This window comes from Plecotus auritus (genome assembly GCF_963455305.1).
Source record: "Plecotus auritus genome assembly, chromosome: 7".
NCBI lineage: Eukaryota > Metazoa > Chordata > Mammalia > Chiroptera > Vespertilionidae > Plecotus > Plecotus auritus.
The window spans coordinates 52,583,734-52,607,524 of NC_137774.1; the positions used below are offsets into that span (position 1 = coordinate 52,583,734).

The 23,791-nt window shown below is 52.9% G+C and overlaps 1 protein-coding gene and 1 long non-coding RNA gene across 2 annotated transcripts in view; one reads left to right on the forward strand and one right to left on the reverse strand.

Annotated features, from left to right (window-relative positions):
- The window catches only part of LRRC75A (leucine rich repeat containing 75A), a 54,533-nt gene extending 35,865 nt beyond the window's left edge, over nt 1–18,668 (forward strand). The window contains exons 2-4 of the mRNA XM_080681524.1: nt 6,937–7,065; nt 14,437–14,552; nt 16,916–18,668. Of these exons, the coding sequence (XP_080537650.1) occupies nt 6,937–7,065; nt 14,437–14,552; nt 16,916–17,456 (786 nt within the window). The 3' untranslated portion in view covers nt 17,457–18,668. The remainder of the gene's footprint in view (nt 1–6,936; nt 7,066–14,436; nt 14,553–16,915) is intronic.
- Nucleotides 18,669–18,932: 264 nt separating this feature from the next.
- Nucleotides 18,933–20,977, reverse strand: LOC308254922. The gene is made up of 5 exons (XR_013961265.1): nt 20,657–20,977; nt 20,383–20,428; nt 19,907–19,972; nt 19,478–19,557; nt 18,933–19,257 (listed from the first exon to the last, which is right to left on the reverse strand). It is a non-coding gene; the product is annotated as an uncharacterized lncRNA (long non-coding RNA).
- Nucleotides 20,978–23,791: the final 2,814 nt, after the last annotated feature.

Here is a 23,791-nt window from a genome sequence, read left to right on the forward strand (position 1 = left end):
CTTGGTTGTAGGTTCTTGCTATTCATCACATTGAAAATTTCTTGCCACTCCCGTCTGGCCTGCATAGTTTCTGTTGAGAAGTCAGCTGACAGTCGTATGGGTGCTCCCTTGTAGGTAATTAACTGTTTTTCTCTTGCTGCTTTTAATATTCTCTCTTTGTCTTTTGCTCTTGGCATTTTAATTATGATGTGTCTTGGTGTGGTCCTCTTTGGATTCCTTTTGTTTGGGGTTCTGTGTGCTTCCTGGACTTGTAAGTCTATTTCTTTCACCAGGTGGGGGAAGTTTTCGGTCATTATTTCTTCAAATAGGTTTTCAGTATCTTGCTCTCTCTCTTCTTCTGGCACCCCCATAATTCTGATGTTGGTACGCTTGAAGTTGTCCCAGAGTCTTCTTACATTATCTTCAACTTTTTGGATTTTTTTTTTTTTTTGCTTTTTGCTTTTTCGGTTGAGTGTTTTTTGCTTCTTTGTATTTCAATTCTTTGACTTGATTCTTGTGTTCCTCTATTCTGTTTCTGGGTCTCTGTATAATATTTTTTATTTCAGTCAGTGTATGTTTAATTTCTAGTTGGCCCTTTTTCATATCTTCGAGGGTCTCGTTATATTTATCGGCCTTTTCTAGGATATTCTTAAAAAGTCTTATCACCGTGGTTTTGAATTCTATATCCAGTCGTTTGTTTTCCTCCATTTCTTTCGTTTGTGATCTGATTCTTTGACCCCGCATTTTCACTGATTCCCTGAGTTGGTAAGGTAGATATTTGTGCTAGGTTTCCAATATGGCCCAGTGGGTCTGCTTTCCCAGTTAACCTGAGGTGGACACTCTTGGTGCACCCCTTTGTGGACTGTGTGTACAGCCTTGTTGTAATTAAGTCTTTATTGTTGTTGGTATCACTGGGAAGAATTGACCTCCGGGCCAGTTGGCTGTAAGGATCAGCTGTGTCTATGCTGGGAGAAGTTCGGTGCTGGAGACAGCCTTATAGGATTAGACTTGCCAAATTGCAATAGCCTCTGTGCTCAGCTTGGATGGGGTGGAGTCTCAGTCTTGGCTTCCTGTCAGCCTTGCCCTTGCGCGCATGTGCGCTTTCAGTCCTCCGCCTTCCCCAGCTCGAGTCTCCGCCTGAGAGTCCAGACTCCCCCCACAAGAGCGTGGGTCCCCAGAGGCTCGCCTGGAACTGGGGTTCACTGCAGTCAGAACTGGGGCTCAGTGCTGTCAGGAGCCTCTGACTCCCTTCCACTAGGGAAAGCCTGTGGCAACCTCCGCAGCCTTTGTGCGCACTGGCACGTGCGCGCGTGCGCACTTTCAGTCCTCTGCCTTCCCCGGCTCCCGAGTCTCCGCCCGAGAGTCCAGACTCCCCCCACAAGAGCGTGGGTCCCCAGGGGCTCGGCTGGAACTGGGGTTCACTGCAGTCAGAACTGGGGCTCAGTGCAGTCAGGATCCTCTGACTCCCTTCCACTAGGGAAAGCCTGTGGCAACCTCCGCAGCCTTTGTGCACACTGGCCCGCGTGCGCCTTCAGACTTCTGCCTTTCCCAGCTCGAGTCTCTGCCCGAGAGTCCAGACTCCCCCCGTAAGAGCGTGGGTCCCCAGGGGTTCGCCCGGAACTGGGGTTCAGTGCAGTCAGAACTGGGGTTCAGTGCGGTCGGAGGCTTCCTTCCCCCTTCCACCAGAGAAAGTCAGCCAGGCTCTCAGCCGCCCTTCCTCTCTGCGCACACAAAGCCCCTTTGCCGTACCTGCAATTCTCTGTGAGCTTTTCTCTTTCCTTCTAGTTGTAGAATTTTCACTCAGCCAGCTTTCCTGTGGTTCTGGATGGTGTCCGTTCTGTCTTTTAGTTGTAGTTTTGAAATTGTTGTGCAAGGCAACAGTTTAGGTGTTTACCTATGCCGCCATCTTGGTTTCTCAGAAACTATTTCTTTTATTTATGGAACGGGGAGTTCTATAGTGCCTGCGGGGGGTGACCTTTCCAAGTGGTTGTTTTAAATTTTTCTACTCTGACTCTAGACCCCGAGGTCTAGTCCCTTCCTGCCCTCCACACCTGGTATTTGCAAGGCAGACCGGCCCCTCCAAGGCCAGCGCTGTTTGCAGGGGGCTGTGGAGGAGCCACAGGTGGCTTCCATCCTTCCGTGGCCCATCGTGGGCGTGCAGAGTGGGCAGAGCACTGGAGGGCCCTGTGGGCAGCATCAGTGAGGCCGTTGGTGCTAAATTGTGACACAGTCACCCTGGCAAACTGGCGTGGGCGTGAGGAGGGAGCATGGAGAGGACCAGAAGGCCACCATGGCCCGAGGTCCTCAGCACATATACAGGGTCCTAGAGCTGCACAAGCATCAGTGCGCCTAGGTGGGTCAGAGTAAAGAAATAGAGCCAGCAAACGCGGTAGCCTGTCTGGTCCCATTGTTTTCCCTGCTGGAGCCTCAGGACCTTCAGGAGCCTGACGCACCCCGCTGGATTCGCTGGGAGGGCCGGGCCTGGGACTCCTGGGAAGCCGCTCCTCCCACCCCGTCCTACCTCCCCAGCCCTACCCTTTCCAAGCAAGGACTAAGAACCCAGGCAACTGCGGCCTGCAGAGAGCCGCCCATGATGGGAGCACCGGGAGGTGGGGCCCCGGGGCGGGACATTTTGTGCCTTCCCACACTGCCCCAGCCTCTTGGGTCCTCTGGGTCCCTCCAGGACAGGGTGGCCTGTAATGGAGGGGCAAATGGGAACATGGGGCAGGGCTGGTGGGAACACAACAAACATACGAATTCCTCCCGTCCAGGGTTTTCAAACTTTTCTTTTGCTGCAGAATCCCGTGGGGCGGGGGGGCTGAGTGGGGAGGGCCAGGCCGCCACAGAGCTGCTCTGCTGGCACTGGGCCTGCTCGCAGCCTTGCTGACTCTGCTGACCTCTGTCCTGTCACCATCAGCCCCAAGACCTTGGAGCACTCTGGGTAACTACCAGTGCCATTCGCCCGCCCATTTCACAGATGGGAAGTAGATCCTAAGAGGGGAGAAGTCACTTGCCCACAGGCTTACATGACTTGAAGGTTGGGTAGAGCCTAGCATCCAGGGCTTTCTCCCAGGAACATTCAGGGACCAGGAGCAGGGGTGACCGTAACAGAGACTCCAGGCGTGTGTCCCAGATAGGGGACGAGGGGAGTTTCGGGCAGAGCACAGGAGGGCAGAGGCTGGTGTCCAGGCACTGCCCACAGCGGAGCAGCCCACCTGCATGACAGATGGGAAAGGAAAAATGCATCCATCTCCTGTCTCACTCCCGTGGCCACAGGCAGCCTCTGACCGGGAGAATCACCTCGCTCCATTTCCATCCGGCCCCACTTCCCTGGCCCGGGGCTTGTAGACACGTGGCACAGGCCCTGGGACTTCCCCTCCCTGGACCCCAGCCGCCTCCCGCCCCATTTTGCACATTTCTGGGCAGTAGTTTGTATCCTGAGGTCACGAGTGTCCCAGGACTTCAGTGTGCCCTGTCTTGTGTGCAGCAAGCTCCTGGTGACTTCCGGGTGTTTCTAGACAGACAGGTTATGGCCTGTGACATTCCCAAATGGGTCTGTGGTCAGTCCTGGCTAGTGTGGCTCAGTCAATTGGAGCGTCATCTCCTACACCAAAAGGTTGCAGGTTTGATCCCCGGTCGGGGGCACTTGTGGGAGGCAACAGATCTGTTTCTCTCTCTCTCTCTCTCTCTCTCTCTCTCTCAAATCAAATTTAAAAGAAAATTTTAAAAAACATCATATAGGTCTGTGATCCAAAAGGTGAAGAAGCCCTGTATGAGGGGAGGAGGCGCCTTCCTGAGAGAAAGGGACGAAGGAACGGAAGGGGTGAGGGGAGCTGTGTTAATGGTTCTCTTCTCTTTCCACATGTTGCTTGGTTTTATTTCCCTCACCTACATCTAATGCAGGGTCAGTGTCCCCATCGTACAGATGAGGAAACTGAGGCCCCCTGGCATTAGGTAGCTGGCCCAGGCTGCAGCCTGGCTGAGGGCTGAGCAGGCCAGGACAGGCAGGTATGGCAGCATTGCCCTTGGTTCTCAGAGACCCTCAGCTCTGAGAACACGGCAGTTGGCACTCGGCACCTCCCTCCCCTGCATCCCTGCCAAACCTTGAGCACCTGGATCTTGGTTCCCAGTAAAGTACTTCAGCAGCTGGAGACCTGGTACAGGGCAGCAGTCCTCCGAGGTTAGTTCCTGCCGAATGGAAAACAGCCCCCAAGACTGGCCCCTTGACGTCCTCAATGAAGCTTGAAACCCATCCCTTTCTAACAAAGAGGAGGAAGCAGAGTGCCCCTGACGCTCAGGCAGGACCTGGCTCGAGCTGGGGTGGCCCAGGGAGGCTCCTGATGGCAGAGGGCCTGGCCCCGCCCCTCCAGATCTGCGGGCAAAGACCCGTTCTTTCTTTGCTCTTAGAAATATCTGCCACCAAACCACAGAACGGCACCCTGCCCTCCAGCCTGCCTGCCCCTAGGTGCCCCTTCACAAGGTAGTTAAGTCAGAGCAATTTTTCAAAAACAGGCCCTAGGCTGGGCATGGGCCCCCTCGCCGCTCCTGAAGTTCACTGTGGCCACGTGCATCCGACACTGCTTCAGTGCTGAGATGCGGTGCAGCGCGGTTCTGTGCGGGGAAGGTGAGGACCAGGCGAAATGATTCGCCGGCGTCCATCACCTCCTATAGTTAGAAAAACAGAAAGAAATGGGTGTTTTTGCTTGCAGTGAAAACTGTTAGGATGTTAACGAACAAACTTCAGCTGAGTAAAAGTGAAGACCTAATTGGCTTTATTAAGTGATGCATGAAGGCAGCGGCCCATCTAGTCACTAGAAGATGCTCTGCGAGCCACCTGGGAGGTATTTAGGGGCAGAAAGGGAGGCACGGAGAAGTTCGGAGAATGGAGTATTTCCTTCCCTCTGGGAAGGCGGGGTCGCCACCTCAGGAAACCCCACTGAGTGCTTTAAAATTTCACTCCTGGCCCTGACCGGTTTGGCTCAGTGGATAGAGCGTCAGACTGCAGACTGAGGGGTCCCAGGTTCGATTCCGGTCAGGGGCATGTGCCTTGGTTGCGGTTACATCCCCAGTGGGGGGTTGTGCAGGAGGCAGCTGATCGATGTTTCTCTCTCATTGATGTTTCTAACTCTCTATTCCTCTCCCTTCCTCTCTGAAAAAAAAAAACACAGTAAAATATATTTTTAAAAAAATAAAATTTCACTCCTGGGAGAAGTGAAACTGCAGGTAGATTGGTTAGTAAGGTTTTGTTTGGTATTGTAGATTAGCAAACATGACTCCGTTTTGGCCTGTTATTTCTTTTTTTCTTTATAGCAAGGTTCTACTCCCTTAATACTTTTTAGATGTACCGTGCAGCAGTGTTCATTGTGGTCATCCGTTGTCCATTCCCTTCCTAGACGTCTGACTGTTGAAGTCAGCTGCTCGGGGCCTCAGTTTCTCCATCTGTAAACTGGGAATGATGATGTAAATTCTGAATCAGGCGGGGAAGGCACTTAGAAAGGTTCAGGACATCCCACTGAATGGCAGCAAACCCCTGCTGGAAGTCACCTGTCACCCATACTTCCTGTCCCGGACAACAGGAATTAGGGAGCGGGGTTTGGGGAAAGATAGAAGGTATATCCATGTTCTTTCACAGTTGGAGGGCATAAAGTTTATTTATTTATTTATTTATTTAAATATATTTTATTGATATTTTACGGAGGGCATAAAGTTTAGTTAGTCCAACACTATAGGGTAGAAAACCATGTTTCTTCTTCAAAGCAATTTGCTCATTTCAAACTCCCACCACCTTGGCTGGTGGGAAATTCAAGTGTAGTCATGTTTGGGAGTCCGCCCTTTCCTGGGAATTGTGCAAGAATTAGGGGTCTTACACAATCCAGAACATTTGGAGCAGGGCTACTGGGTCCCGCTTTTGGCTCTTGTCCAAGCGCGAGGGCCTCGTGCTGGTGGGCAGGCGTCTGCAGAGGCTCCCAACGGGGCTCACGTGTGTGGGACTCCCCCCGCCCCCCAGGTCCTTGTCCCTCCTCAGGCTTGGGGAACCTCTGTCCCAGTGGGTTTTTTTGTTGTTGTTGAAAGTATTACATATGTCCCCTCTCCCCACCCCACCCCCGCCATTGACCCTTTCTAGCCCCCCAGGCCTTCACCACCCTATTGTCTGAGTCCATGGGTTATGCATATATGCATACAAGGTCTTTGGTTGATCGCTTCCCACCCACCCACCCTCCCCCGCCTTCCCTCTGAGGTTCAGCATCTGTCCCATGCTTCTGTGCCTCTGGGTCTGTTTTGTTCATCAGTTTATTTTGTTCATTAGATTCCACATACGAGTGAGATCATGTTGTCCCTGTGGTTCCTGCCACCGTTCCCACCCCACTCCGTGTCCTTTGCACCAGGCTCCCTCCTCTCCCACTAGGAGGACCCACGTGACACCCTCTCTTTGGGAGTCCTGGCGGGGCCTTCTTCCTGGGGCCTGGCAGCTTTCCCTTAACCCCACAACTCAGCCCCCTCCCACCAAGGCAAAGGGACACCAAGGTCAGGTCATCTACAGAGAAAGCAGTAAAAATGGCCTCAGAAGCAAGAAAAAGACAAATCAGGGTATGGTGCTGTCTCCCAGCTGGGGCATTTCCAGGTGTGCCGTCGCCAGGTCTGTGGGATGGAGAAGCAGCCGGGCGCGCCTGGCCAGCAATCCTCACCCTCCTCCTCGGGGAACCTGAGCGGTGATAGCGGGGCTGTCCTGGGAGAGGGCCATAAACTGGCAGGCCAGCCGCAGGGCTTGCCTGGCTCCCTGGGACGCTCTCTAGATGCTTCTTGACTGTTAGGAAGCCTCGGGAGGGGTGCCTCCCTTGACAGGGCTCTGCTGTGTGGGAAGCTGAGCTGCCTCCAGGGGGTTGCTTGGGCGTTTGGGTGGGACTTGGGGGTAGGGCAGGACCGCCCCTGACCTCTGCACACCCTTCATCCTTGCAGGACCTAGGCATGGAGTCGACCTCGCTGGATGACGTGCTGTACCGCTACGCCAGCTTCCGGAACCTGGTGGACCCCATCACACACGACCTCATCATCAGCCTGGCTCGCTACATCCACTGCCCCAAGCCGGTAGGCAGCTGTGTCTAAACCAGCTGGGTCCGGGGGTGTGAGGGGCATCTTTCTGGGTAGAGCAGCTCCGTGCCCAACAAGGGCTGGTCTATATAACCAGACCCAAGGAGGAGAGGCCCCCACGTGCAGACACCAGAAGGGTAGAGGTAGGCCTGAGGGCTCGGCGGTCCCGAGGCCCGGTGTCCACGGCTGAGGCTGCACCTTGGCACCATCAACACAAGTTTGGCTTGGCCACAGGGTTTTAAATCTGGATTTATTGCCAAAGTTTAAAAATCCAAATATTTCACACAATCCCTATATTCAGTGGCCCTTGAAAATGGGGAGCTCCAGCAACAAGAAGCCCGCAATTTGATGAGTAGCCACCCGCGATGTAAGGCCAGGGCCCCCATCCCGTCATCGTCGTCGGTTGTGCCCTGCACAGACTGCAGGCACAGAGGTGGCGGTCGGGGCAGGCAGGAGACAGTGCTAATCCCACCCTCTCTTAGCCCACCAAGCCATGGCCACTGGTGCAAGACTGTGTCCACCTGGGGGGCTTTTTCTTGTTTGTACAAAGGTTCCACCTAAGTCTGGCGGTGGCCCTGCATGGCCTCAGTCCCCACCCCAGGTGCCCTCCTTCTGAGCTGAGTGTCATTTTACACCCAGCACCCTCCTCATGCCCACTCTCGCCTGGCCTGGGTGCTGCAGGCGCTGCTCAGCCCCTTCAGGGTGGGAGGGTCTGTCCCTCTTCCTGCTGGCACCAGGCCAGCTTACACAAACCTGCCCACGGGACCTGGCGGGGGGGTGGGGGGGTTAAGGGGGGAGGGACTCCATGCCTTGGCTTTTCTCTTGTCTCAGTTCCTTCTCTTCCATCCCTCCATTTCCAGCAGCTTCCAAAAGAAGCGCTTTCTCTGTGGCAGGGATGGAAGTCTTCACGCAGCGTGTGCTGTGATTTAAATAAAACCCAGACTCCTTCTTAACGCCCTCTCCACCTGCCGACTCTGCTCCAGCCCTGGGCCCCCCTCGGCCCGCAGCACCCAGATCCTCTCCCACCTGAGGAGCTTTGTTGCCACCCTGACCGCACCTGCCGCCTCTGTCTCAGGTTCCCTCCCCAGACCTGGTGGGGCTTTCCTCCTGGGGCCTGGCAGCTTCTCCCTTAACCCCACAACTCAACCCCCTCCCACCAAGGCAAAGGGACACAGAGGAAGCAGTAAAAATGGCCTCAGAAGCAAGAAAAAGACAAATCAGGGCATGGTGCTGTCTCCCAGCGGGGCATTTCCGGGCGTGCCGTCGCCAGGTCTGTGGGATGGAGAAGCAGCCGGGGTGGCAGGGAGGTCGCCTCTCAGAGACCTTTGATCGGCCTCCTGATCAGCCCTGTCTCACACCCTGTTCATTTCCTTGCTTATTTTTTTCATTACACTCACTAGTCTCCAAAATTATCTTGCTTATTTTTTTGTTGGCTAATGTAGTGTCTGCTTTCCCCACGAGAAAACAAACTCCGCAAGGGGCAAGAGACAGTTCACGGTCACATCTGCACCAAGCAGAGTGGTGTGAAGCAGGAGACCCTTCCCGCTGTGAACTTTTAAGAGCGATTATTAGGGGTTGTGGCAGGAAAAAGGAAATGCATGGGACATTGAGACCCCAACGACCAGCAGCAGGAAGTCACTGCCAGGGGCGGCACTGGAAGCTGTGTTGTTGCTGAAGCCGGGATGAGAATGCCTCTTCCAGACCCGGGTGTGTTCTATTGCTGCCTAACAGATCGCCCCAAGGCTTAGGGCTTTACAAGGCAGACATTGCTGTCCAGTCTCTGTGGGGCAGGCATCCTAGCAGCTCAGCTGGGTGGTCCTAGCTTAGCGTCTGGAGACACTGGCCCAGACTGAGTATCTGGAGGCTCGACAGAGGTGGGCAGCCTGCCCCCAGGGTGGTGCGTAGGTGGTTGTTGGCAGGAGGCCTGAGTGCCTTGCCGCGGGGCCTCTCCATAGGAGCCCCTGAGGGTCCCCACAGCATAGCAGCTGCTGCACCCAGAGCGGGTGACCCAGGACCAAGCAAGGCAGATGCACAGTGTCTTTTATGACCTAGCCTGCCATCACTACCATATTCTGCCAATTGCCCAGGTCAGCCCTGAGACAGTGAGGACGAACACTGGGTGAGGGCTGTCCTGGAGGCTGGCTGCTGCAGACTGACGCAGGGAGGGAATGAAAGAAACGCCTGACCTTTCCTCCTGCCCTCTGACCTCTCTCCCACAGGCTCCGTTAGTTGAATGCCACTGGGAGCCCTGGGCCAGGGGGCTGGGTGATGCCCAGCCTTCAGAGCACACAGGATAGAGAATGGCCTGGGGAGAGGGAGCAAACAGGAAACCCAGCACAGTCTCCAGCTTGATCTTTGATGAATGAATGAATTTATGAATGGATGATAGACGCCTTTGGGCATAACACAGTGGAGAGCTCTGTGTGTTTACCTGGGGGCAGCGTGTCCAGGTGGGTGTTGCTGTCTGACAGAGGAGACATGGGGCCTTGTCCCAGCACTGGGGCCCTCCTGGAGTGGGGCAGGAATACCTTGAATAGCGTTTCTGACAGGTCACAGTCCCTCAAACATCCTTCTCCGGGGCCTCCAGCGGTGCCTACTCTCCCAACTTGCCCTGAACCCCTCTCCTGCCTTCTCTTTCCTTGGAGTTTCCAGTGTGGCTAGGACTCTGCTGCACATACCTGAAGCCCACTCGGCTGCCTCAAGCTAGGGACAGAATTTACCCTGATACTGAGGGGCCTTGTGGAGGCTAAAGGCAGCCAAGCTTGAAAGAGGGGCTAGAACTACAAACAGTGCACACTTTTCCCCTCTGCTACCTCCCCCAGACCCACCCACTCTTCCCTCGCTCTTGCTCTTTCACAGGACACAGGGACCAAACCCATGGCTTCTGATTCACACCTCTGTCCAGCCCTGAGGAGGAGTCAGGATCCAGGGAAAGGGCTGATTGGCTGGGCTCTGCCAGTGCCCGCTTCTGGGCCAATCAGCTGTCGCTTGGGAGTGGCATGTGGTTGCAGGAAGGGTTGCCGGGTGCAGCACTGTAAAAAGGAAGTTTCCAGCCTAGGTGTGCAGGGCGCAGGGATCTCTGATGTGCATAACATGTGCTGTTCATTGTCAGAGCCCCCAGGGTTACTCAGGGGGTGTGAGCTGCTCTTTACCTGAGAGGCATTTGAACCCCCCTCTCCCCCACAAACGGCACTTTCTCCTTCTTTCCCTCCTCCCTCCGCTTCCATCCCTCCTTCCCCCACCTCAAGCTCTGGCTCCACTCTGGGCCAGTCCTGCTTTGTCCTGTTCTCCGCAAGAGGGAGGCCTGGAGGGGACTGTTGAAAAGCAATGGAATGAAGGAAAATTAGAGGGGGCTGCTTAAGTCTTTTCTGGGTGCAATGATAGAAACGCCTCTCCAGGAGGGCATTGCAAAGCACAGGGCCTGCTGGCAGGTTGGGAGCCCAGCTCAGAGCCTGCGAGGTCTGGAGGTTTGGATCCTGATTCCGTCTTACACATTGTGTGGCTTGCCAGTCTATTCAGCTTCTTGATGCCCCAGGTTCCTCATTTGCAAAGTGGAGATACTAGAAGTCCTTTTCCTAGGACTATTGTGAGTTACAGCATTGTGAAGAGTTCACGCACACAATGTAGAGGCAGTGCCTGGCATACACTGTTAGATGCTCAAGCAATGTTGGCTGTTGTTCCTTTAGTCCAGACAAATTTGTTTAGTCAGTACTTCCGTGAGGACATGGCTTACATTTGTCTCTAGTTGCTTAGTTAGGTGACTGTATCTGCTGTCCCCATTGAGTGGAACAGGAACCGCTCCTCCAGTCTCCAGGTCAGCAGCCGGTGCCTCGCGCTGCGCACAGCTGCCCCCTTGTGGCAGTGCCGCGCACTGGCGCTACTTTGTCTCCTCTTTTCCTCCAATCAGGGCCCAGTTGCCCTGATTTTGGAAACCTTGGGAAGTGGTTGGAGGAGGTGCTGAAGCGGAGGGGCTCGGTTCTCGGCTTTGATTTTATAGAGAAAAAGAGCGAAATATCGATTCGTTGTTCCACTTATTTATGCCTTCACCGGTTAATTCTCGTATGTGCCCTGACCGGGGATGGAACCCACAACTTTGGTGTATCGAGATGATGTTCTCACCAATTCAGGGAGGCAGGCGTTGGGGAGACTGGCAACACTCTGTCCCCGTGTCCAGGAGAGATGCTGGGCAGACCACCAGCTCTCACCCACTGGTCCTTCTTGCCTGAAACAGTGCTCTCCACCTCCTCAGCACATGGGGATCACCTGGGGAGTTTTTAAAAATCCCACAACTGAACTGCTCACCCAGTGCTGGGGGCTGCCCTGGCGAGGGTATGAGAGTCCTCAGTAAAGAACTGCAGCTCTAGAGCACCGTATCCATTGTCACCTCCCTTCTCCCTTTGGCCTTCACCATGCCAGCCCCTCCTGGAGCCTTTGCTGGCCAAGGCCTCCTTGCCCACCTTCTCCTTGGTGCCCATGGCTCCCCTCTTGCTTCTCTGACTGGCCTTCTGCATCCCTTCGTGTCCAGTATGTCTATGCCCCTTTGATGCTGCAGCTGTTCCCCCGCCTTCCCCTCGGCTCATTTCCTGGCCGGGGGCTTTCATCAGATGCCGATGGACATGTCCAGCCTAGACCTGTCTTGAGCCCAGCCCCATAAGTTCATCACATCTCCCAACTGGAAATGAGCCGGGCATTCCCATCCTGCTTTTCACCTGATTCTTATCCAGAGCCTCTTGCCTTCTACCACGGTCCCAAGGCCAAAGCCAAGACCCCCTCACCCTCCCTGCCCATCCCCTCCATCCTGTGCATGGTCAGTCGAGTGGTGGCCTCTGTCACTTTCAGCCATTACCATGGGCCTAGCAGGGGTGCCCCAAATCACACATAAGCAGATGGACCTGGCCCTGAGTCACCCTGTCTGCCTCCAGTCCACCCCTTTCTCCATCTCCCCGTCAGAGGGACAGTCCTAGAATGCAAATGTGGTACTGTCTGCTCCTGAAGGGATTCCTCTGGTCCCCTGCTTCAGTACCATTATTTCCCAACACACACCCTATTCCAGTCTCAGCAAGAAACGAAATCTAGGAACCTAGGAGTTGTAAATACATTTGCCCGGAGTGACAGGTGACATCTATTTCTCTCACAGGCAGCCTTAGGCAATCGGAAGAGGTGAGGTTTGTGGAGAACCAGAGACCAGAGGTTTCCTTTAAACCAGTTTCATTCATTCCATCTCGGGCCTGCCTCCATCTGCTGATTCCTGTACATATGTTCACCTCTTCGGACACTCAGCTCCCCTCTTCCAACTCCTCTGTCTCTTGTCTCCCTCCCTCAGAGTCTCCTTCTCTTGCCTTTTCATCAGCCTTGGCCCTCTGAGCCTCAGTTTCCGCCTCTGTAAAATGGGGATAATGAAAGCATTTGCTACACCAGGGTGTTGTGGGAATTCCATAAAGCCCTAGCGTAATGTCTGTGTGCACTATTCAGGTTGCAGACAACAGTGACTTGGGCCAAGGTGGTAGCCATGGAAGTGGCAAGAAATCAGGCTCCAGAATGTCACCTGTCCCCACACCTGTAACACCCTCCACACCCCCAAGCCCTGGACAAGTGTTATCACTAATCCATCTGCTCTTAGAAGCCAGCTCAAACCTGAACCTGGGCAGAAGTACCCTTCCGCCTTTACCCTGCCGAAGTTCTGTGTTTGTGCTATGTTTACAATACAGCACAGTATACAGCACCATATTTTTTTATTTTTTTGTTAATCCTCACCTGAGGATATTTTTTCCATTGATTTTTAGAGAGAGTAGAAGGGAGGGAGGAGGAAGAGGGGGAGAAACATCCATGTGAGAGACAGACACATCGATTGGTTGCCTCCTACACGTGCCCCAACCGGAGCCGTGGATCGAACCTGCAACCCATGTCTGTGCCCTTAACAGAGAATCAAACCTGTGACCCTTCAGTCTGAGAGTTGACGCTCTAACTACTGAGCAACCAGCCAGGGTTACAGCACAGTATTGATTCAGCGAGCATTCCTGGAGAGCATACTATGTGCCCAGTATATTCAGAGCACTTCACAAATAGTAACTAACTTCATCCCCTGTGAGGTTGGTACTATTATCCCTTTACAAGTGAGGATCAGAGGCATAGAGGTCAAGGTATTTTCCCCAAGGTCACATAGGAGATGACAAAGCAAGGATTTGAATCCACAGTTTAGTGCCAAGTTCATTCTCTTAATGACTCAATGTGCTGCTCCTCTGTTAACAGAATGAGGATGATCTATATTAATAATCTATACTAATAAAAGGGTAATATGCTAATTAGGGTGGACGTCTTCTAGACGTCCATCTGGACAAAGCCACAGCGTCTGCGAGGCCTGGGGCTCAGGCAGCCGTGAGCCCCAGTGGCTGGGAGGCCCAGGACTCAGGCAGCTGTGAGCACAGGTGGCTGTGAGGCCTGGGGCTCAGGCCTCGCAGCTGCCACGGGGTGGCAGCAGCAGCGGGGTGATGGGGGCGGCGCCTTCCCCTGATCAGCCCAGTCCGCTCCCTGAGGGTGGCTCAGTTGGCTGAGCATCATCCTGTGCACCAGGAGATTGATGGTTCGATTCTCAGTCAGAGCACATACCTGGGTTGTGGGCTGATCCCCAGGTGGAGGCGTGTAGGAAGCAGCCGATCAATGAATCTCTCTCATCATTGATGTTTCTATCGCTCTCTCCCTCTCCTTTCCTCTCTGAAATCAATAAAAACATATTTTTTTTAAAAAAAGAATTTTGGGAAGGACACAATTCAGATCATAACCCCAGGGTCTCAAACTCAAATGCTGATGGGCCAGACAGGTAACAGATGAATGAATTGGGCTGGGGAAGACGTGGCTCCTTCGTTCTTTTCTTTTCCCACTTTCATCCTGGGTAAGAGACATGGTGACAATGTCTCACTCTCCTCTGTCCCGTGTGAAATACAGAGCAAGGACATTTGCTCATGGCTGTGTCCTCAGCTCCGAGGACAAGTGTCTGGCACCAGGTGCTTGGTAAGTATTTGTTGAACAAGTGAAAAAGCAAAATGGCCCTGAGTGTAGGGGAGTGGCCGGGACAACAGAGAGTCCTGCTAAGGGATCAGCTGGCATCTCGGCCCCAATGAGTTGTCAGATCACCTGGAATCCTGACTTTGATATAAAGCTCCAGTTTTTCAATCATAGCAACTAATTCGCAAAAACTGAAACCATCATGCAGGTCGTTTTAACCACTGCTCTCTGCGAAGGGCACCCACCTTGAGCCAGAGGATCGGCGCCCCAGCTCAGCCTGGGGTGCCATGCTCTTCCTGCAGGAACAGGAAGCTAGAGGTGGGCGGCTGGGCTCTTCACACACACACCCTGTGGTTGCCTCTGCAGGAAGGCGATGCACTAGGCGCCATGGAGAAGCTGTGCCGGCAGCTGACATACCACCTCAGCCCCCACTCCCAGTGGAGGCGGCACCGGGGACTGGTGAAGAGGAAGCCACAGGCCTGGTGAGTCATGGTCTGCCCGCCCCCCTGCCCAGGCTCCTTCTACAAGGGCAGCCCAAAGAGGGTCTGTGTCAGGCTGGGTGTATGACACAGCACCCTCCCAGGGGAGTGGGTGAAGGGAAGAGCTGGAAGGCTGCCTGGAGCTGGCAAGAGGGAGAGAATTCAATGGTGGGCATTCCAGATGGCAGGAGCCATGAAAGGCCCTGGAGGCAGGGCCCTGTCTGTGGGGTAGGAGCTGGGTATGTGGGCTCATTCTAATGGATGGATGGGGAGGGGGGCATGAGTTTCTAATTCCTGGTGCAGTGAACGTGGGCACACTCACTCACTGAACCCACAGTGCCTCCTGGTTACCCCCTCAGGAGACCCAGACTCCAAGCACATCCCTGCTTCATGCAACAGTGAGAACCCTCAGGGGGTTGTGGCCCCTGAAGACTGGGGAGAGAAGGGCACATGGGACACAGAACCTGTGGCCATGGCAGGAAGTGGATGCAAGGGAGCCTGGAAGGAAGACTTCTGGGGGAGGACATGGCCATGGACGCAGAGCCCCTTGCATTCCCAAGGCTGCTGTGGGCTCACCCTTCCAGTCCTGCAGCTAGGGGAGGAAGGACTGCCCCTCCCTAAGAAAGTGGCTCCTTTCCCTTCCAGACAACCCCACCCCCAAGCAGGGGGAGGAGGTGGGTCCTGGGGAGGCCTTCCCAAGTTGGAGGAAGTGAGGCTCCCACTGGCTGAGGGCAGGGGCCATAATGCAGACAGAGCAGGACGGGAGAACCCCTGGGACCTGGAATGCCAGGAGGACACTTCGTGAGCTAGTTGTATAGGTTTGAGAAGCTGGAAATGTGAGCTCTGCTGAAGTCCAGAGGCCTCTTCTACTGTCTCCCCAACACACACGCATGCTCAGTCCATTCTTCATTCAGCTTTGCTCCTCTTAAGGCGGCTTCTGGTCACACTAAGTGAGATGCAAGCAGGGTCTTACGTGATGGGTCCCCAGCCCCTCATTCTCTCCCCTCCCACTCTCCTGTGCCCCCTGCCACGCTTTCCTTCTTGCCGGTTCAGACACACCAAGCTCTTTCCAATCTCAGGGCCTTTGCATTTGCACTCTCTGCTGAAACTCTTCCACACCCTCCCGATGGCCTGCTTGTTCCTTGCTTGTCAGCTCAAATGTTACCTCCTCAAGGAAACCTTCCTGAGTAGCCATGCCCCCCCACCCCCAGGCTACTCTCACTTGACTCTCAGGTTATCTTGTATGTTGTCCAGCCCCTCTCCAGCAGAATAAAAACAGGAGTCATCCATCTTGTTCACACTATGGCCTTGGTGCCTAGGGCTGTGCCTGGCACCTAGTAGGAGCTTAACAAACACTTGAAGGACTGACCAAGGTAGGGGCTATTACTGTTGCCGTTTGACTGGCCACGATCGACCAGCTGATAAGTGGCAGGGCCAGATTTAAACCCCAGGCTAAAGGCTGTTAACCACCCACTTCCTATTTCCCTGCTGTCATAGTCCTGCTTTATTAACATTAATGAGAATTACAGCCAACACTAAACCACCCTAAATAATGCCGACAGTGTTCCTGGCCCTTAGATGTCATGCCTTGAGAGTTTCGCCTGCAAATGCCCTGCGGCTCAGCAAGATGAGCACACTGTGGTGGCCTTTCAGCTTCAGGAGGTCCCGAGCATAAAGGAATAAAGGATAGGGGCTCGCCTGCTCAGGCTGCTGCTACTAATGTGTGCAGGCTGTTAACACCACCACCCACCCCTCCTGAGACACCTGGAAATGGGGAGCTGTGGCCAGAGCAAGGAGCAGGGGAAGAAAGAGCAATGGCAGAAGGCAGGGAGTGGAGAGCACTCGGCCACCAGGGTCAGCAGCTCTCACCAGGCTGGCAGCCCCCGTCTGCTGTCTTGTGGGGATCTCCCTAAGGATCGCCATCTGATGGGGAAGATGGCCTTAAAACAGGAAGTGTCAGAGATCTTGCAGAAATAGGAAGTTCAGCTCAGGTGATTAATAATGTCAGCAGCAAATATTTATTCATCACCCAAACAAGGCACTGTTTTAAATGCTTTGCATTTATTATCATCACGTAACAACCCTGTAGCACTCAACTAGCTCCATTTTTTCCAGAAAATAACTGAGGAGCAGAAAGGTTAAGGACCTAATAAGTCAAGGTCACACTGAGTAGGAAGGAGTTAGATGCAAATCCAGGCATGTGGCTTGAGTGTACCCTTAGTCACTGCAGAAGCACTTGAGCTTTCCCTGTGGTCCCTCGGCTCTGGCCAGCGGGGACCAGCCAGGCCGAGATGTGGGGTAGTGCCGGGGGACTAGGGTCTGTTCCCACCCATTACCTGAACCTGCTTGTCCCTTCTCCCCTTCAGCCTCAAGGCTGTCCTGGCTGGAAGTCCTCTGGACAACACGGTAGACCTGTCGGGCATCCCACTGACCTCCCGTGACCTGGAGCGGGTGAGCAGCTACCTGCAGCGCTGTGGGGAACAGGTGGACAGTGTGGAGCTGGGCTTCACGGGCCTCACAGATGACATGGTCCTCCAGCTGTTGCCGGCACTCAGCACGCTGCCCCGCCTCACCACGCTGGCCCTCAACGGCAACCGGCTGACCCGAGCACTGCTGCGTGACCTCACCGACACCCTTAAGGACCCCAGCAAGTTTCCCAGTGTCACGTGGATTGATCTGGGCAACAACGTGGACATCTTCTCCTTGCCCCAGCCTTTCCTGCTCAGCCTGCGCAAGCGCTCCCCGAAGCAGGGCCACCTCCCCACCATCTTGGAGCTGGGTGAGAGTCCAGGCTGTGTAGAGGAGGCTTGGGATGGAACAGTGGGCCAGGAGGACCCTGCAGGGGACCATGTGGCCCCCCCAAAAGACCTTGAGGGCAGGGAAACTGCAGGTCCAGCTCAGACGTGACATGGAAGTGGGGGCCTCACCAGGTAGTCCTTGTGGGGTATGATGGCTGAGGCATAGTAACGACTACCGGAGCAGCCCCACCCATGGGAAGCCAGATCACAGAATCTGGGAAAGGGTAATACTTCTCACTGGTCCATTGTACCCCTCTCATCCATCTCCGTTAGCTTTGTTTGGCTCCTGAGAAGTCATCCCTGGCTCAAGTCAGCCCTCGGCCTCCCCACTTATAGGTTGGTATGCTGGAAGCTTGAGCTGTGAGTGTATGTAGTTGGGGCCTACATCCAACCCGGGACTTTGCAATTTTACATTTGTTCTGTTCAGGGCAGCAAACTCCAGCCAGATGCTAAATGTGCTCAAGGCAGGTTGGCATCTTGGTACCCTATCTCCTGAGTGGCCCTTGGGGTAGGGAGACTGGGCTCCTGGCTGTCAGATTCCAGGAGCAGTCGCCCTTTGGACTGAAGGCTGCCTTACCTCCTCCTTGTGAACCCCTCGGCTCCTTGTAACTGACTTAATCCCATGATTTGAGGCCTGGCCATGGAACCAACCACCAGCCTTCAATGTAGAACATACTAAGGTATCTGGAGCAGATGGAAAAGCCCAGAGAAACACCACACACACACACCCAAAGACTAAGACTTTTCCATGGGTTGTTCCAGTGTTGCTAGTAAGGACCCTTTTCCAGTATTGAGTCTCCCAAAAGCTATCATGGAAGGTTATCAAACACCCAGGACAGGAATGCAGATTTGGTCCCTCCAAAGACAGCCATAAGGGAAAATGAGGTTCCCCAAAGCAAGTTTCCATCTGCCCTTAACCAAGGCTCACCAAGCTTTTAAAAATCCTTTCTAAATATAAACAGCAAATCCCAGGAACCAATCTTGAGCCAGAGAAAGTCATGTCAGGTGCCTGATGTTACCTCCTCAGGCCATCAGAGGACTAGCAAGTGCAGCCCCACAGGCTAGTAAGCAAAGTTCCAACCCAGGTAGACAAGATGGAGGCCAGGCACAGTGCACTTTAGTAGTTACAAGATGGCCAGGCAAAGGCCAATGCCCAGAGGAACTAGGGACTGGACTGTGATGAATGCTTAGATGCTCTGGGACTTTTAGCCTCTAAGACAATAACAGCTTAGACCATAGGGAAGTTGACAAGTGCTGGACTGCTAATATTTCCCAGCAGTGACCAAGTTTAACTTTTCTTCAAATACACATTTAAGAACCAATACCAAAGACCATCCTTAATTGTTTATGGTAATTGCATGGATATTAATTTCAGGAGGAAGCTTCCAACTTAAAGAACTTGGACCCTTGCCTAATATAACAAATACTAAAATGTACATAAGCTCCTTGAGAGCGGGACAAGACTAGGAAACTCATGATTGTAATGACACCAAAGTGCTTGTCCTATAAAAAGGTGGTCAAAGTCCATTTCTTGGCCCTCACTGGTAAGACTGGCTTGATACTTAGCACAAAGTGAGACTTTTTTAAAAAATATATTTTTATTGATTTTAGAGAGGAAGGGAGAGAGAGAAACATTGATGAGAATCATTGGTCGGCTGCCTCCTGCACACCCCCTACTGGGGATTCAAGCCTGCAACCTGGGCATGTGCCCTTAACTGGAATCGAACCTGGGACCCTTCAGTCTGCAGGCCAATGCTCTACCCACTGCGCAAAACCAGCTGAGGCAAGGTGAGCCTTTCTACACCAAATGTTGAAGCCTAAGTTTCTGTCTGGAGTCCAAATTGATGGTCCTTGGAACGTCAAATTCTGCCCCTGCTGCAGCACGGCTGACCATCCTCTGGAAAAACAGCCTGCAAGGAACTAAGTATCAGTCACACTTCCTACTCCAAACAGCAGTCACTCACAGCATAGGATATCTTCAGAAAACTAAGTTCACCACCACACAATCTGCCGGTAATTCCAGCTATTTTGGGTGATTTCATCATTTGATATCCTTTTCTGCAAGTTAATGTAAAAATAGCTGCTCATTCATTGACCATGGGGACAATCATTGTCCAGATGGAATCTTACCTCTTCCCAGGGTAAGCTGTGCTGCTGCCACCATCACCAGCTTTGGCCTGCCCTGGTCACCATTCTTCAGCACTCAGAGCCTGGGGGAACGAATACCACACCCAGTCAGCAGATGCAGTTCTGATCACAAGTCTCAACTACAAACTTAAGTCCTATATATTATTTGGCTTCTTGTGTATTGTAAGTGCCACTTACTCAGTATTTTAAACATTACAAACCTAAGGCTATCATTTTTTAGAATGAAGAAAATCACATGTTAGAGCAGAAAGGCAATTTTCTCAGGATTATACATCCATAAAGTGAAAAAAGAACTCCAGGGTATGCTCTGCCCTCTGCTCCACTCTCAATATCTGACCTAGTTTGATTTCACCTGACTCGCTACCAGCTAAGCATACTCACCCACTCACCTCTCCAAAGACCAAAGCTTACCTCCTGGCAGGCCAATGCTCCTCACTGCAGTCCTCAGCTCTTGCCAGTTCTTCATTCATTTGGAACCTGGGTGAATATAAAGTAAGGATCACAGTCCAGACCAACTGACGCCTGGGCACCAGCAACCTACTTGTTGACTGCTGTCAGCCAGGAATTATCGTCAGTTATCGCTTCTGATGGCACTTCCTATGGGTGATTTCATCAGAGCAGTCAAGCCCCTCACCATTCCCAGTACTGCTCCAGAGATTAGCTAATGTTGACTGAGCCAGGAGGCATTTTAATGGAGTTTATGCGTATAGCTGCGACTTAAATGGTTCAGGTTAAGGGCAAGGATCTCCTAGCCATTGCAATTATGCAGTGAGGTAGTGCATAATAAACATGTAAAATTACAACTGTACAACGTCAGGCAACTTCAGGGCACTGAAGGAAACAAGACACCCAAGTTCATATTAAACCCCGACTAGCCTAGGCCTTACCGCAGGGCGTGGTGCTGCTCCTCCTCGCCACTCTTCAGTGCGTCTGCTGTCGGAATAGGAAGAGGGACATGCACTTAGGGCGGATTCTGCTCGCTAACAGCAACTAAACTATCGAGGTTTCAGCGACTGCGGTCAGATAGGTGTGAAAATCGTCAGTTATCGCATCTGACGGCACTTCCTAATGTCAGTATCATCAGGGCAGTCGACCAAGTCTTCATGAACCCATTAAACGCCACCCACGTGTAGCGCCCTTGGGTGCAGGGCCCCCGCTTACCGAGTTCTCTCGGATTTGCTCACTCCCAAGGACGAGCCCAGGCCAAAGGGTCCCGGCCTTCGGCAACCTCAGGCTCTGGACCTGCGGGACAAGCACGCGCCCGCCACTGCGGCCCGTCTGCGTGGCGCGGCCCCGCCAGTCTCCAGTCCCCGCCACGGCGCCCGTCCGAAGCCCACGTGAGCGGCCACCCGCCGCCCTCCAGTTAAGCTCCCCGAAAACATCTTTCAAACTTGACAAAGGCACTAGCTCGCTTGCCTTTGCCACCGGCTACCAGCGCCAGACGCAAGAGCAAGCCAACCCCGCAGCAGCCGCAGAGAAAAGGTGGCTCCTGCCGCGGCCCAGGCCCTTAAGGAGTTGGGACATTCCACTCCCCACAGAGCGGGGGTGACGCCGGCAAAGACTCAGGGACCTTCCGCCTATTCTACAACAGGCGCGGTCCACCAAGGCCTCCCCCGCCCTGAAGAGCTGTGGTCCCTTCCACGGCCTCGGGAATTCTGGGCCCGAGGCGCGGCGCGGTCCAGGCCACCACCGAGCCGCGGGCGGGGAGGCCTGATTGGGGCCGGGGTGGGGGCGGCCCGGGTAGGGGCGCGCAGCGGGGCGGGTGGGGCGGGAGGGGGCTAGGACGGCGCGCGGGGGGACGGCGCGCCAGGGCCGCCTGGAGGTCCCGCCCCTGCCCCTGCTTTGCAAAGTACTCCTCTTTGTGAGGTTCCGCTTGCTCGTCAGGAAAATGGAGAAACCGGGCCACACCAGATTGTTCTGACGATCACATGAGATAACTCACCTGAAACCTGCAGAGCCGTGGCAGGGCGCGGCGACAGTCACAAATAGTAGTCGGTCCTGATTCTAAGAAACGTTGCTAGTCGCGCTCTCCCCGCAACTATTTCAAAGCCTCCGCACCATACGCTGGTTAGAATGACCTCAGAGAAGCGCGCTGCCATCCTTCCTCCCCTCCTTTCCTGATCCCCATGCCCTCTTCTCAGCAATGGAAACCTCTGCCTGTCCGCAAATGAACAAACTCAGGGCTTCCTTTCACTTAAAAAATATGCAATCTTTACACATTATATAACACCCATTACCCCAAGGGAGAGCAATTCATTCATTTTTATTTATTTTTTTAAATATATTTTATTGATATTTTACAGAGAGGAAGGGAGAGGGACAGAGAGCCAGAAACATCGATGAGATAGAAACATCGATCAGCTGCCTCCTGCACACCCCCTACTGGGGATGTGCCCGCAACCAAGGCACATGCCCCTGACCGGAATCGAACCCGGGACCCTTCAGTCCGCAGGCCGACGCTCTATCCACTGAGCCAAACCGGTTTCGGCTCATTTTTATTTTATAAAATATATTTGGTATTGATTTCAGAGAGGAAAGGAGAGGGAGAGAGATGGAAACATCAATGATGAGAATCATTGATCAGCTGTCTCCTGCATGCTCCCTACTGGGGATTGAGCCCTTGACCTCCTGGTTCATAAGTCGATGCCTAAGCATTGAGCCACACCAGTCGCAGAAGAGAAATCCATTTTGACAAGTAAATTGGAAAGGCTATATAAGGTGTCCCAAAACAATGCATACACACTTTAACAGCTGGTAGCTCAATTTTGAAAGTGAAATTATTTTAATAAACACTGCCTTTATAATTAATTATTCAGAGTGTGTATATACATTTTGGGGGGACATCACAATTTGTATACATTTGCGTATATAAATGTGTATACATTTTAACGGGGACACCCTATATAGTGAGATGACAACTCTTGAGCTGGTCTTAGAAATAAGTATAGTATCTTATTGGAGGGAGGGGATTTCCTTTTTTTTTTTTTAATTAAATCTTTATTGTTGAAGGTATTATATATATATCCCCTTTTTTCCCCCATTGACCCCTTCTAGCCCCCTCCCATACCAGGCCTTCACCACTCTATTGTCTGTGTCCATATATGCATACAAATTCTTTGGTTGATCTCTTCCCACCCACCCACCTCTACCTTTCCTCTGAGATTCCACAATCTGTTCCATGCTTCTATGTCTCTGGATCTATTTTGTTCATCAGTGTATTTTGTTCATTAGATTCCACATATGAGTGAGATCATGTGATACAGAGGGAGGGAATTTCTGATGGGGAACTCAAGAAGTTAAAAAAAATTAGCTTCAGATATATAGTTAGTAGGCTTGGTAACGTGCATATAGAAAGCTATTGTTCCAGGGACTGAAATATATGACTGGACCTGCCCTGACTTCATGACACCCGCACGCACTTCAACCTTTGCACCCCAGGAGGACTGCAAGGCGGTATCTGAGCCTTGTGCTCCAGCGAAAGAATGTCCACCACCCAGGGCACAGATAGAGAATCACTGGTCAGGCCTGGCCTGCGTGGCTCAGTGGTTGAGCATCAACCTCTGAATCAGGTGGTCACAGTTCAATTCCTGGTCAGGCCACATGCCCGGGGATGTGGGTTCAATCCCCAGTAGAGGGCGTGCAGGAAGCTGCCGATCAATGATTTTCATCACTGATGTTCCTATCTCCCTTTCCCTTCCTCTCTAAAATCAATAAAAATAGCCTTAACCGGTTTGGCTCAGTGGATAAAGCGTTGGCCTGCGGACTCAAGGGTCCCGGGTTCGATTCCGGTCAAGGGCATGTATCTTGGTTGCGGGCACATACCCAGTAGGGAGTGTGCAGGAGGCAGCTGGTCGATGTTTCTAACTCTATCCCTCTCCCTTCCTCTCTGTAAAAAATCAATAAAAATATATTTAAAATCAATAAAAATATACTTAAAAAAAACAGGGGTGGGCTGGGAGAGGTCAATTGGGGAGGGAAAGGAGATATATGTAATACTTTCGGAAAAAAAGATGCCCTTGCTGGTTTGGCTCAGTGGATAGAGCGTTGGCCTGGGGACTGAAGGGTCCTGGGTTCGATTCTGGTCAAGGGCATATGCTCTGGTTGTGGGCTCGATTCCCAGTGTGGGGCGTGCAGGAGGCAGCCAATCCATGCTTCTCTCTCTCATCATTGATGTTTCTATCTCTCCCTCTCCCTTCCTCTCTGAAATCAATAAAACTATATTTAAAAAAAAAAAAAAGAAAGAAACAAAGGAAGAACAGAATCACCCGTCAGCAGGTGAAGGGATGCTAGGAAAAT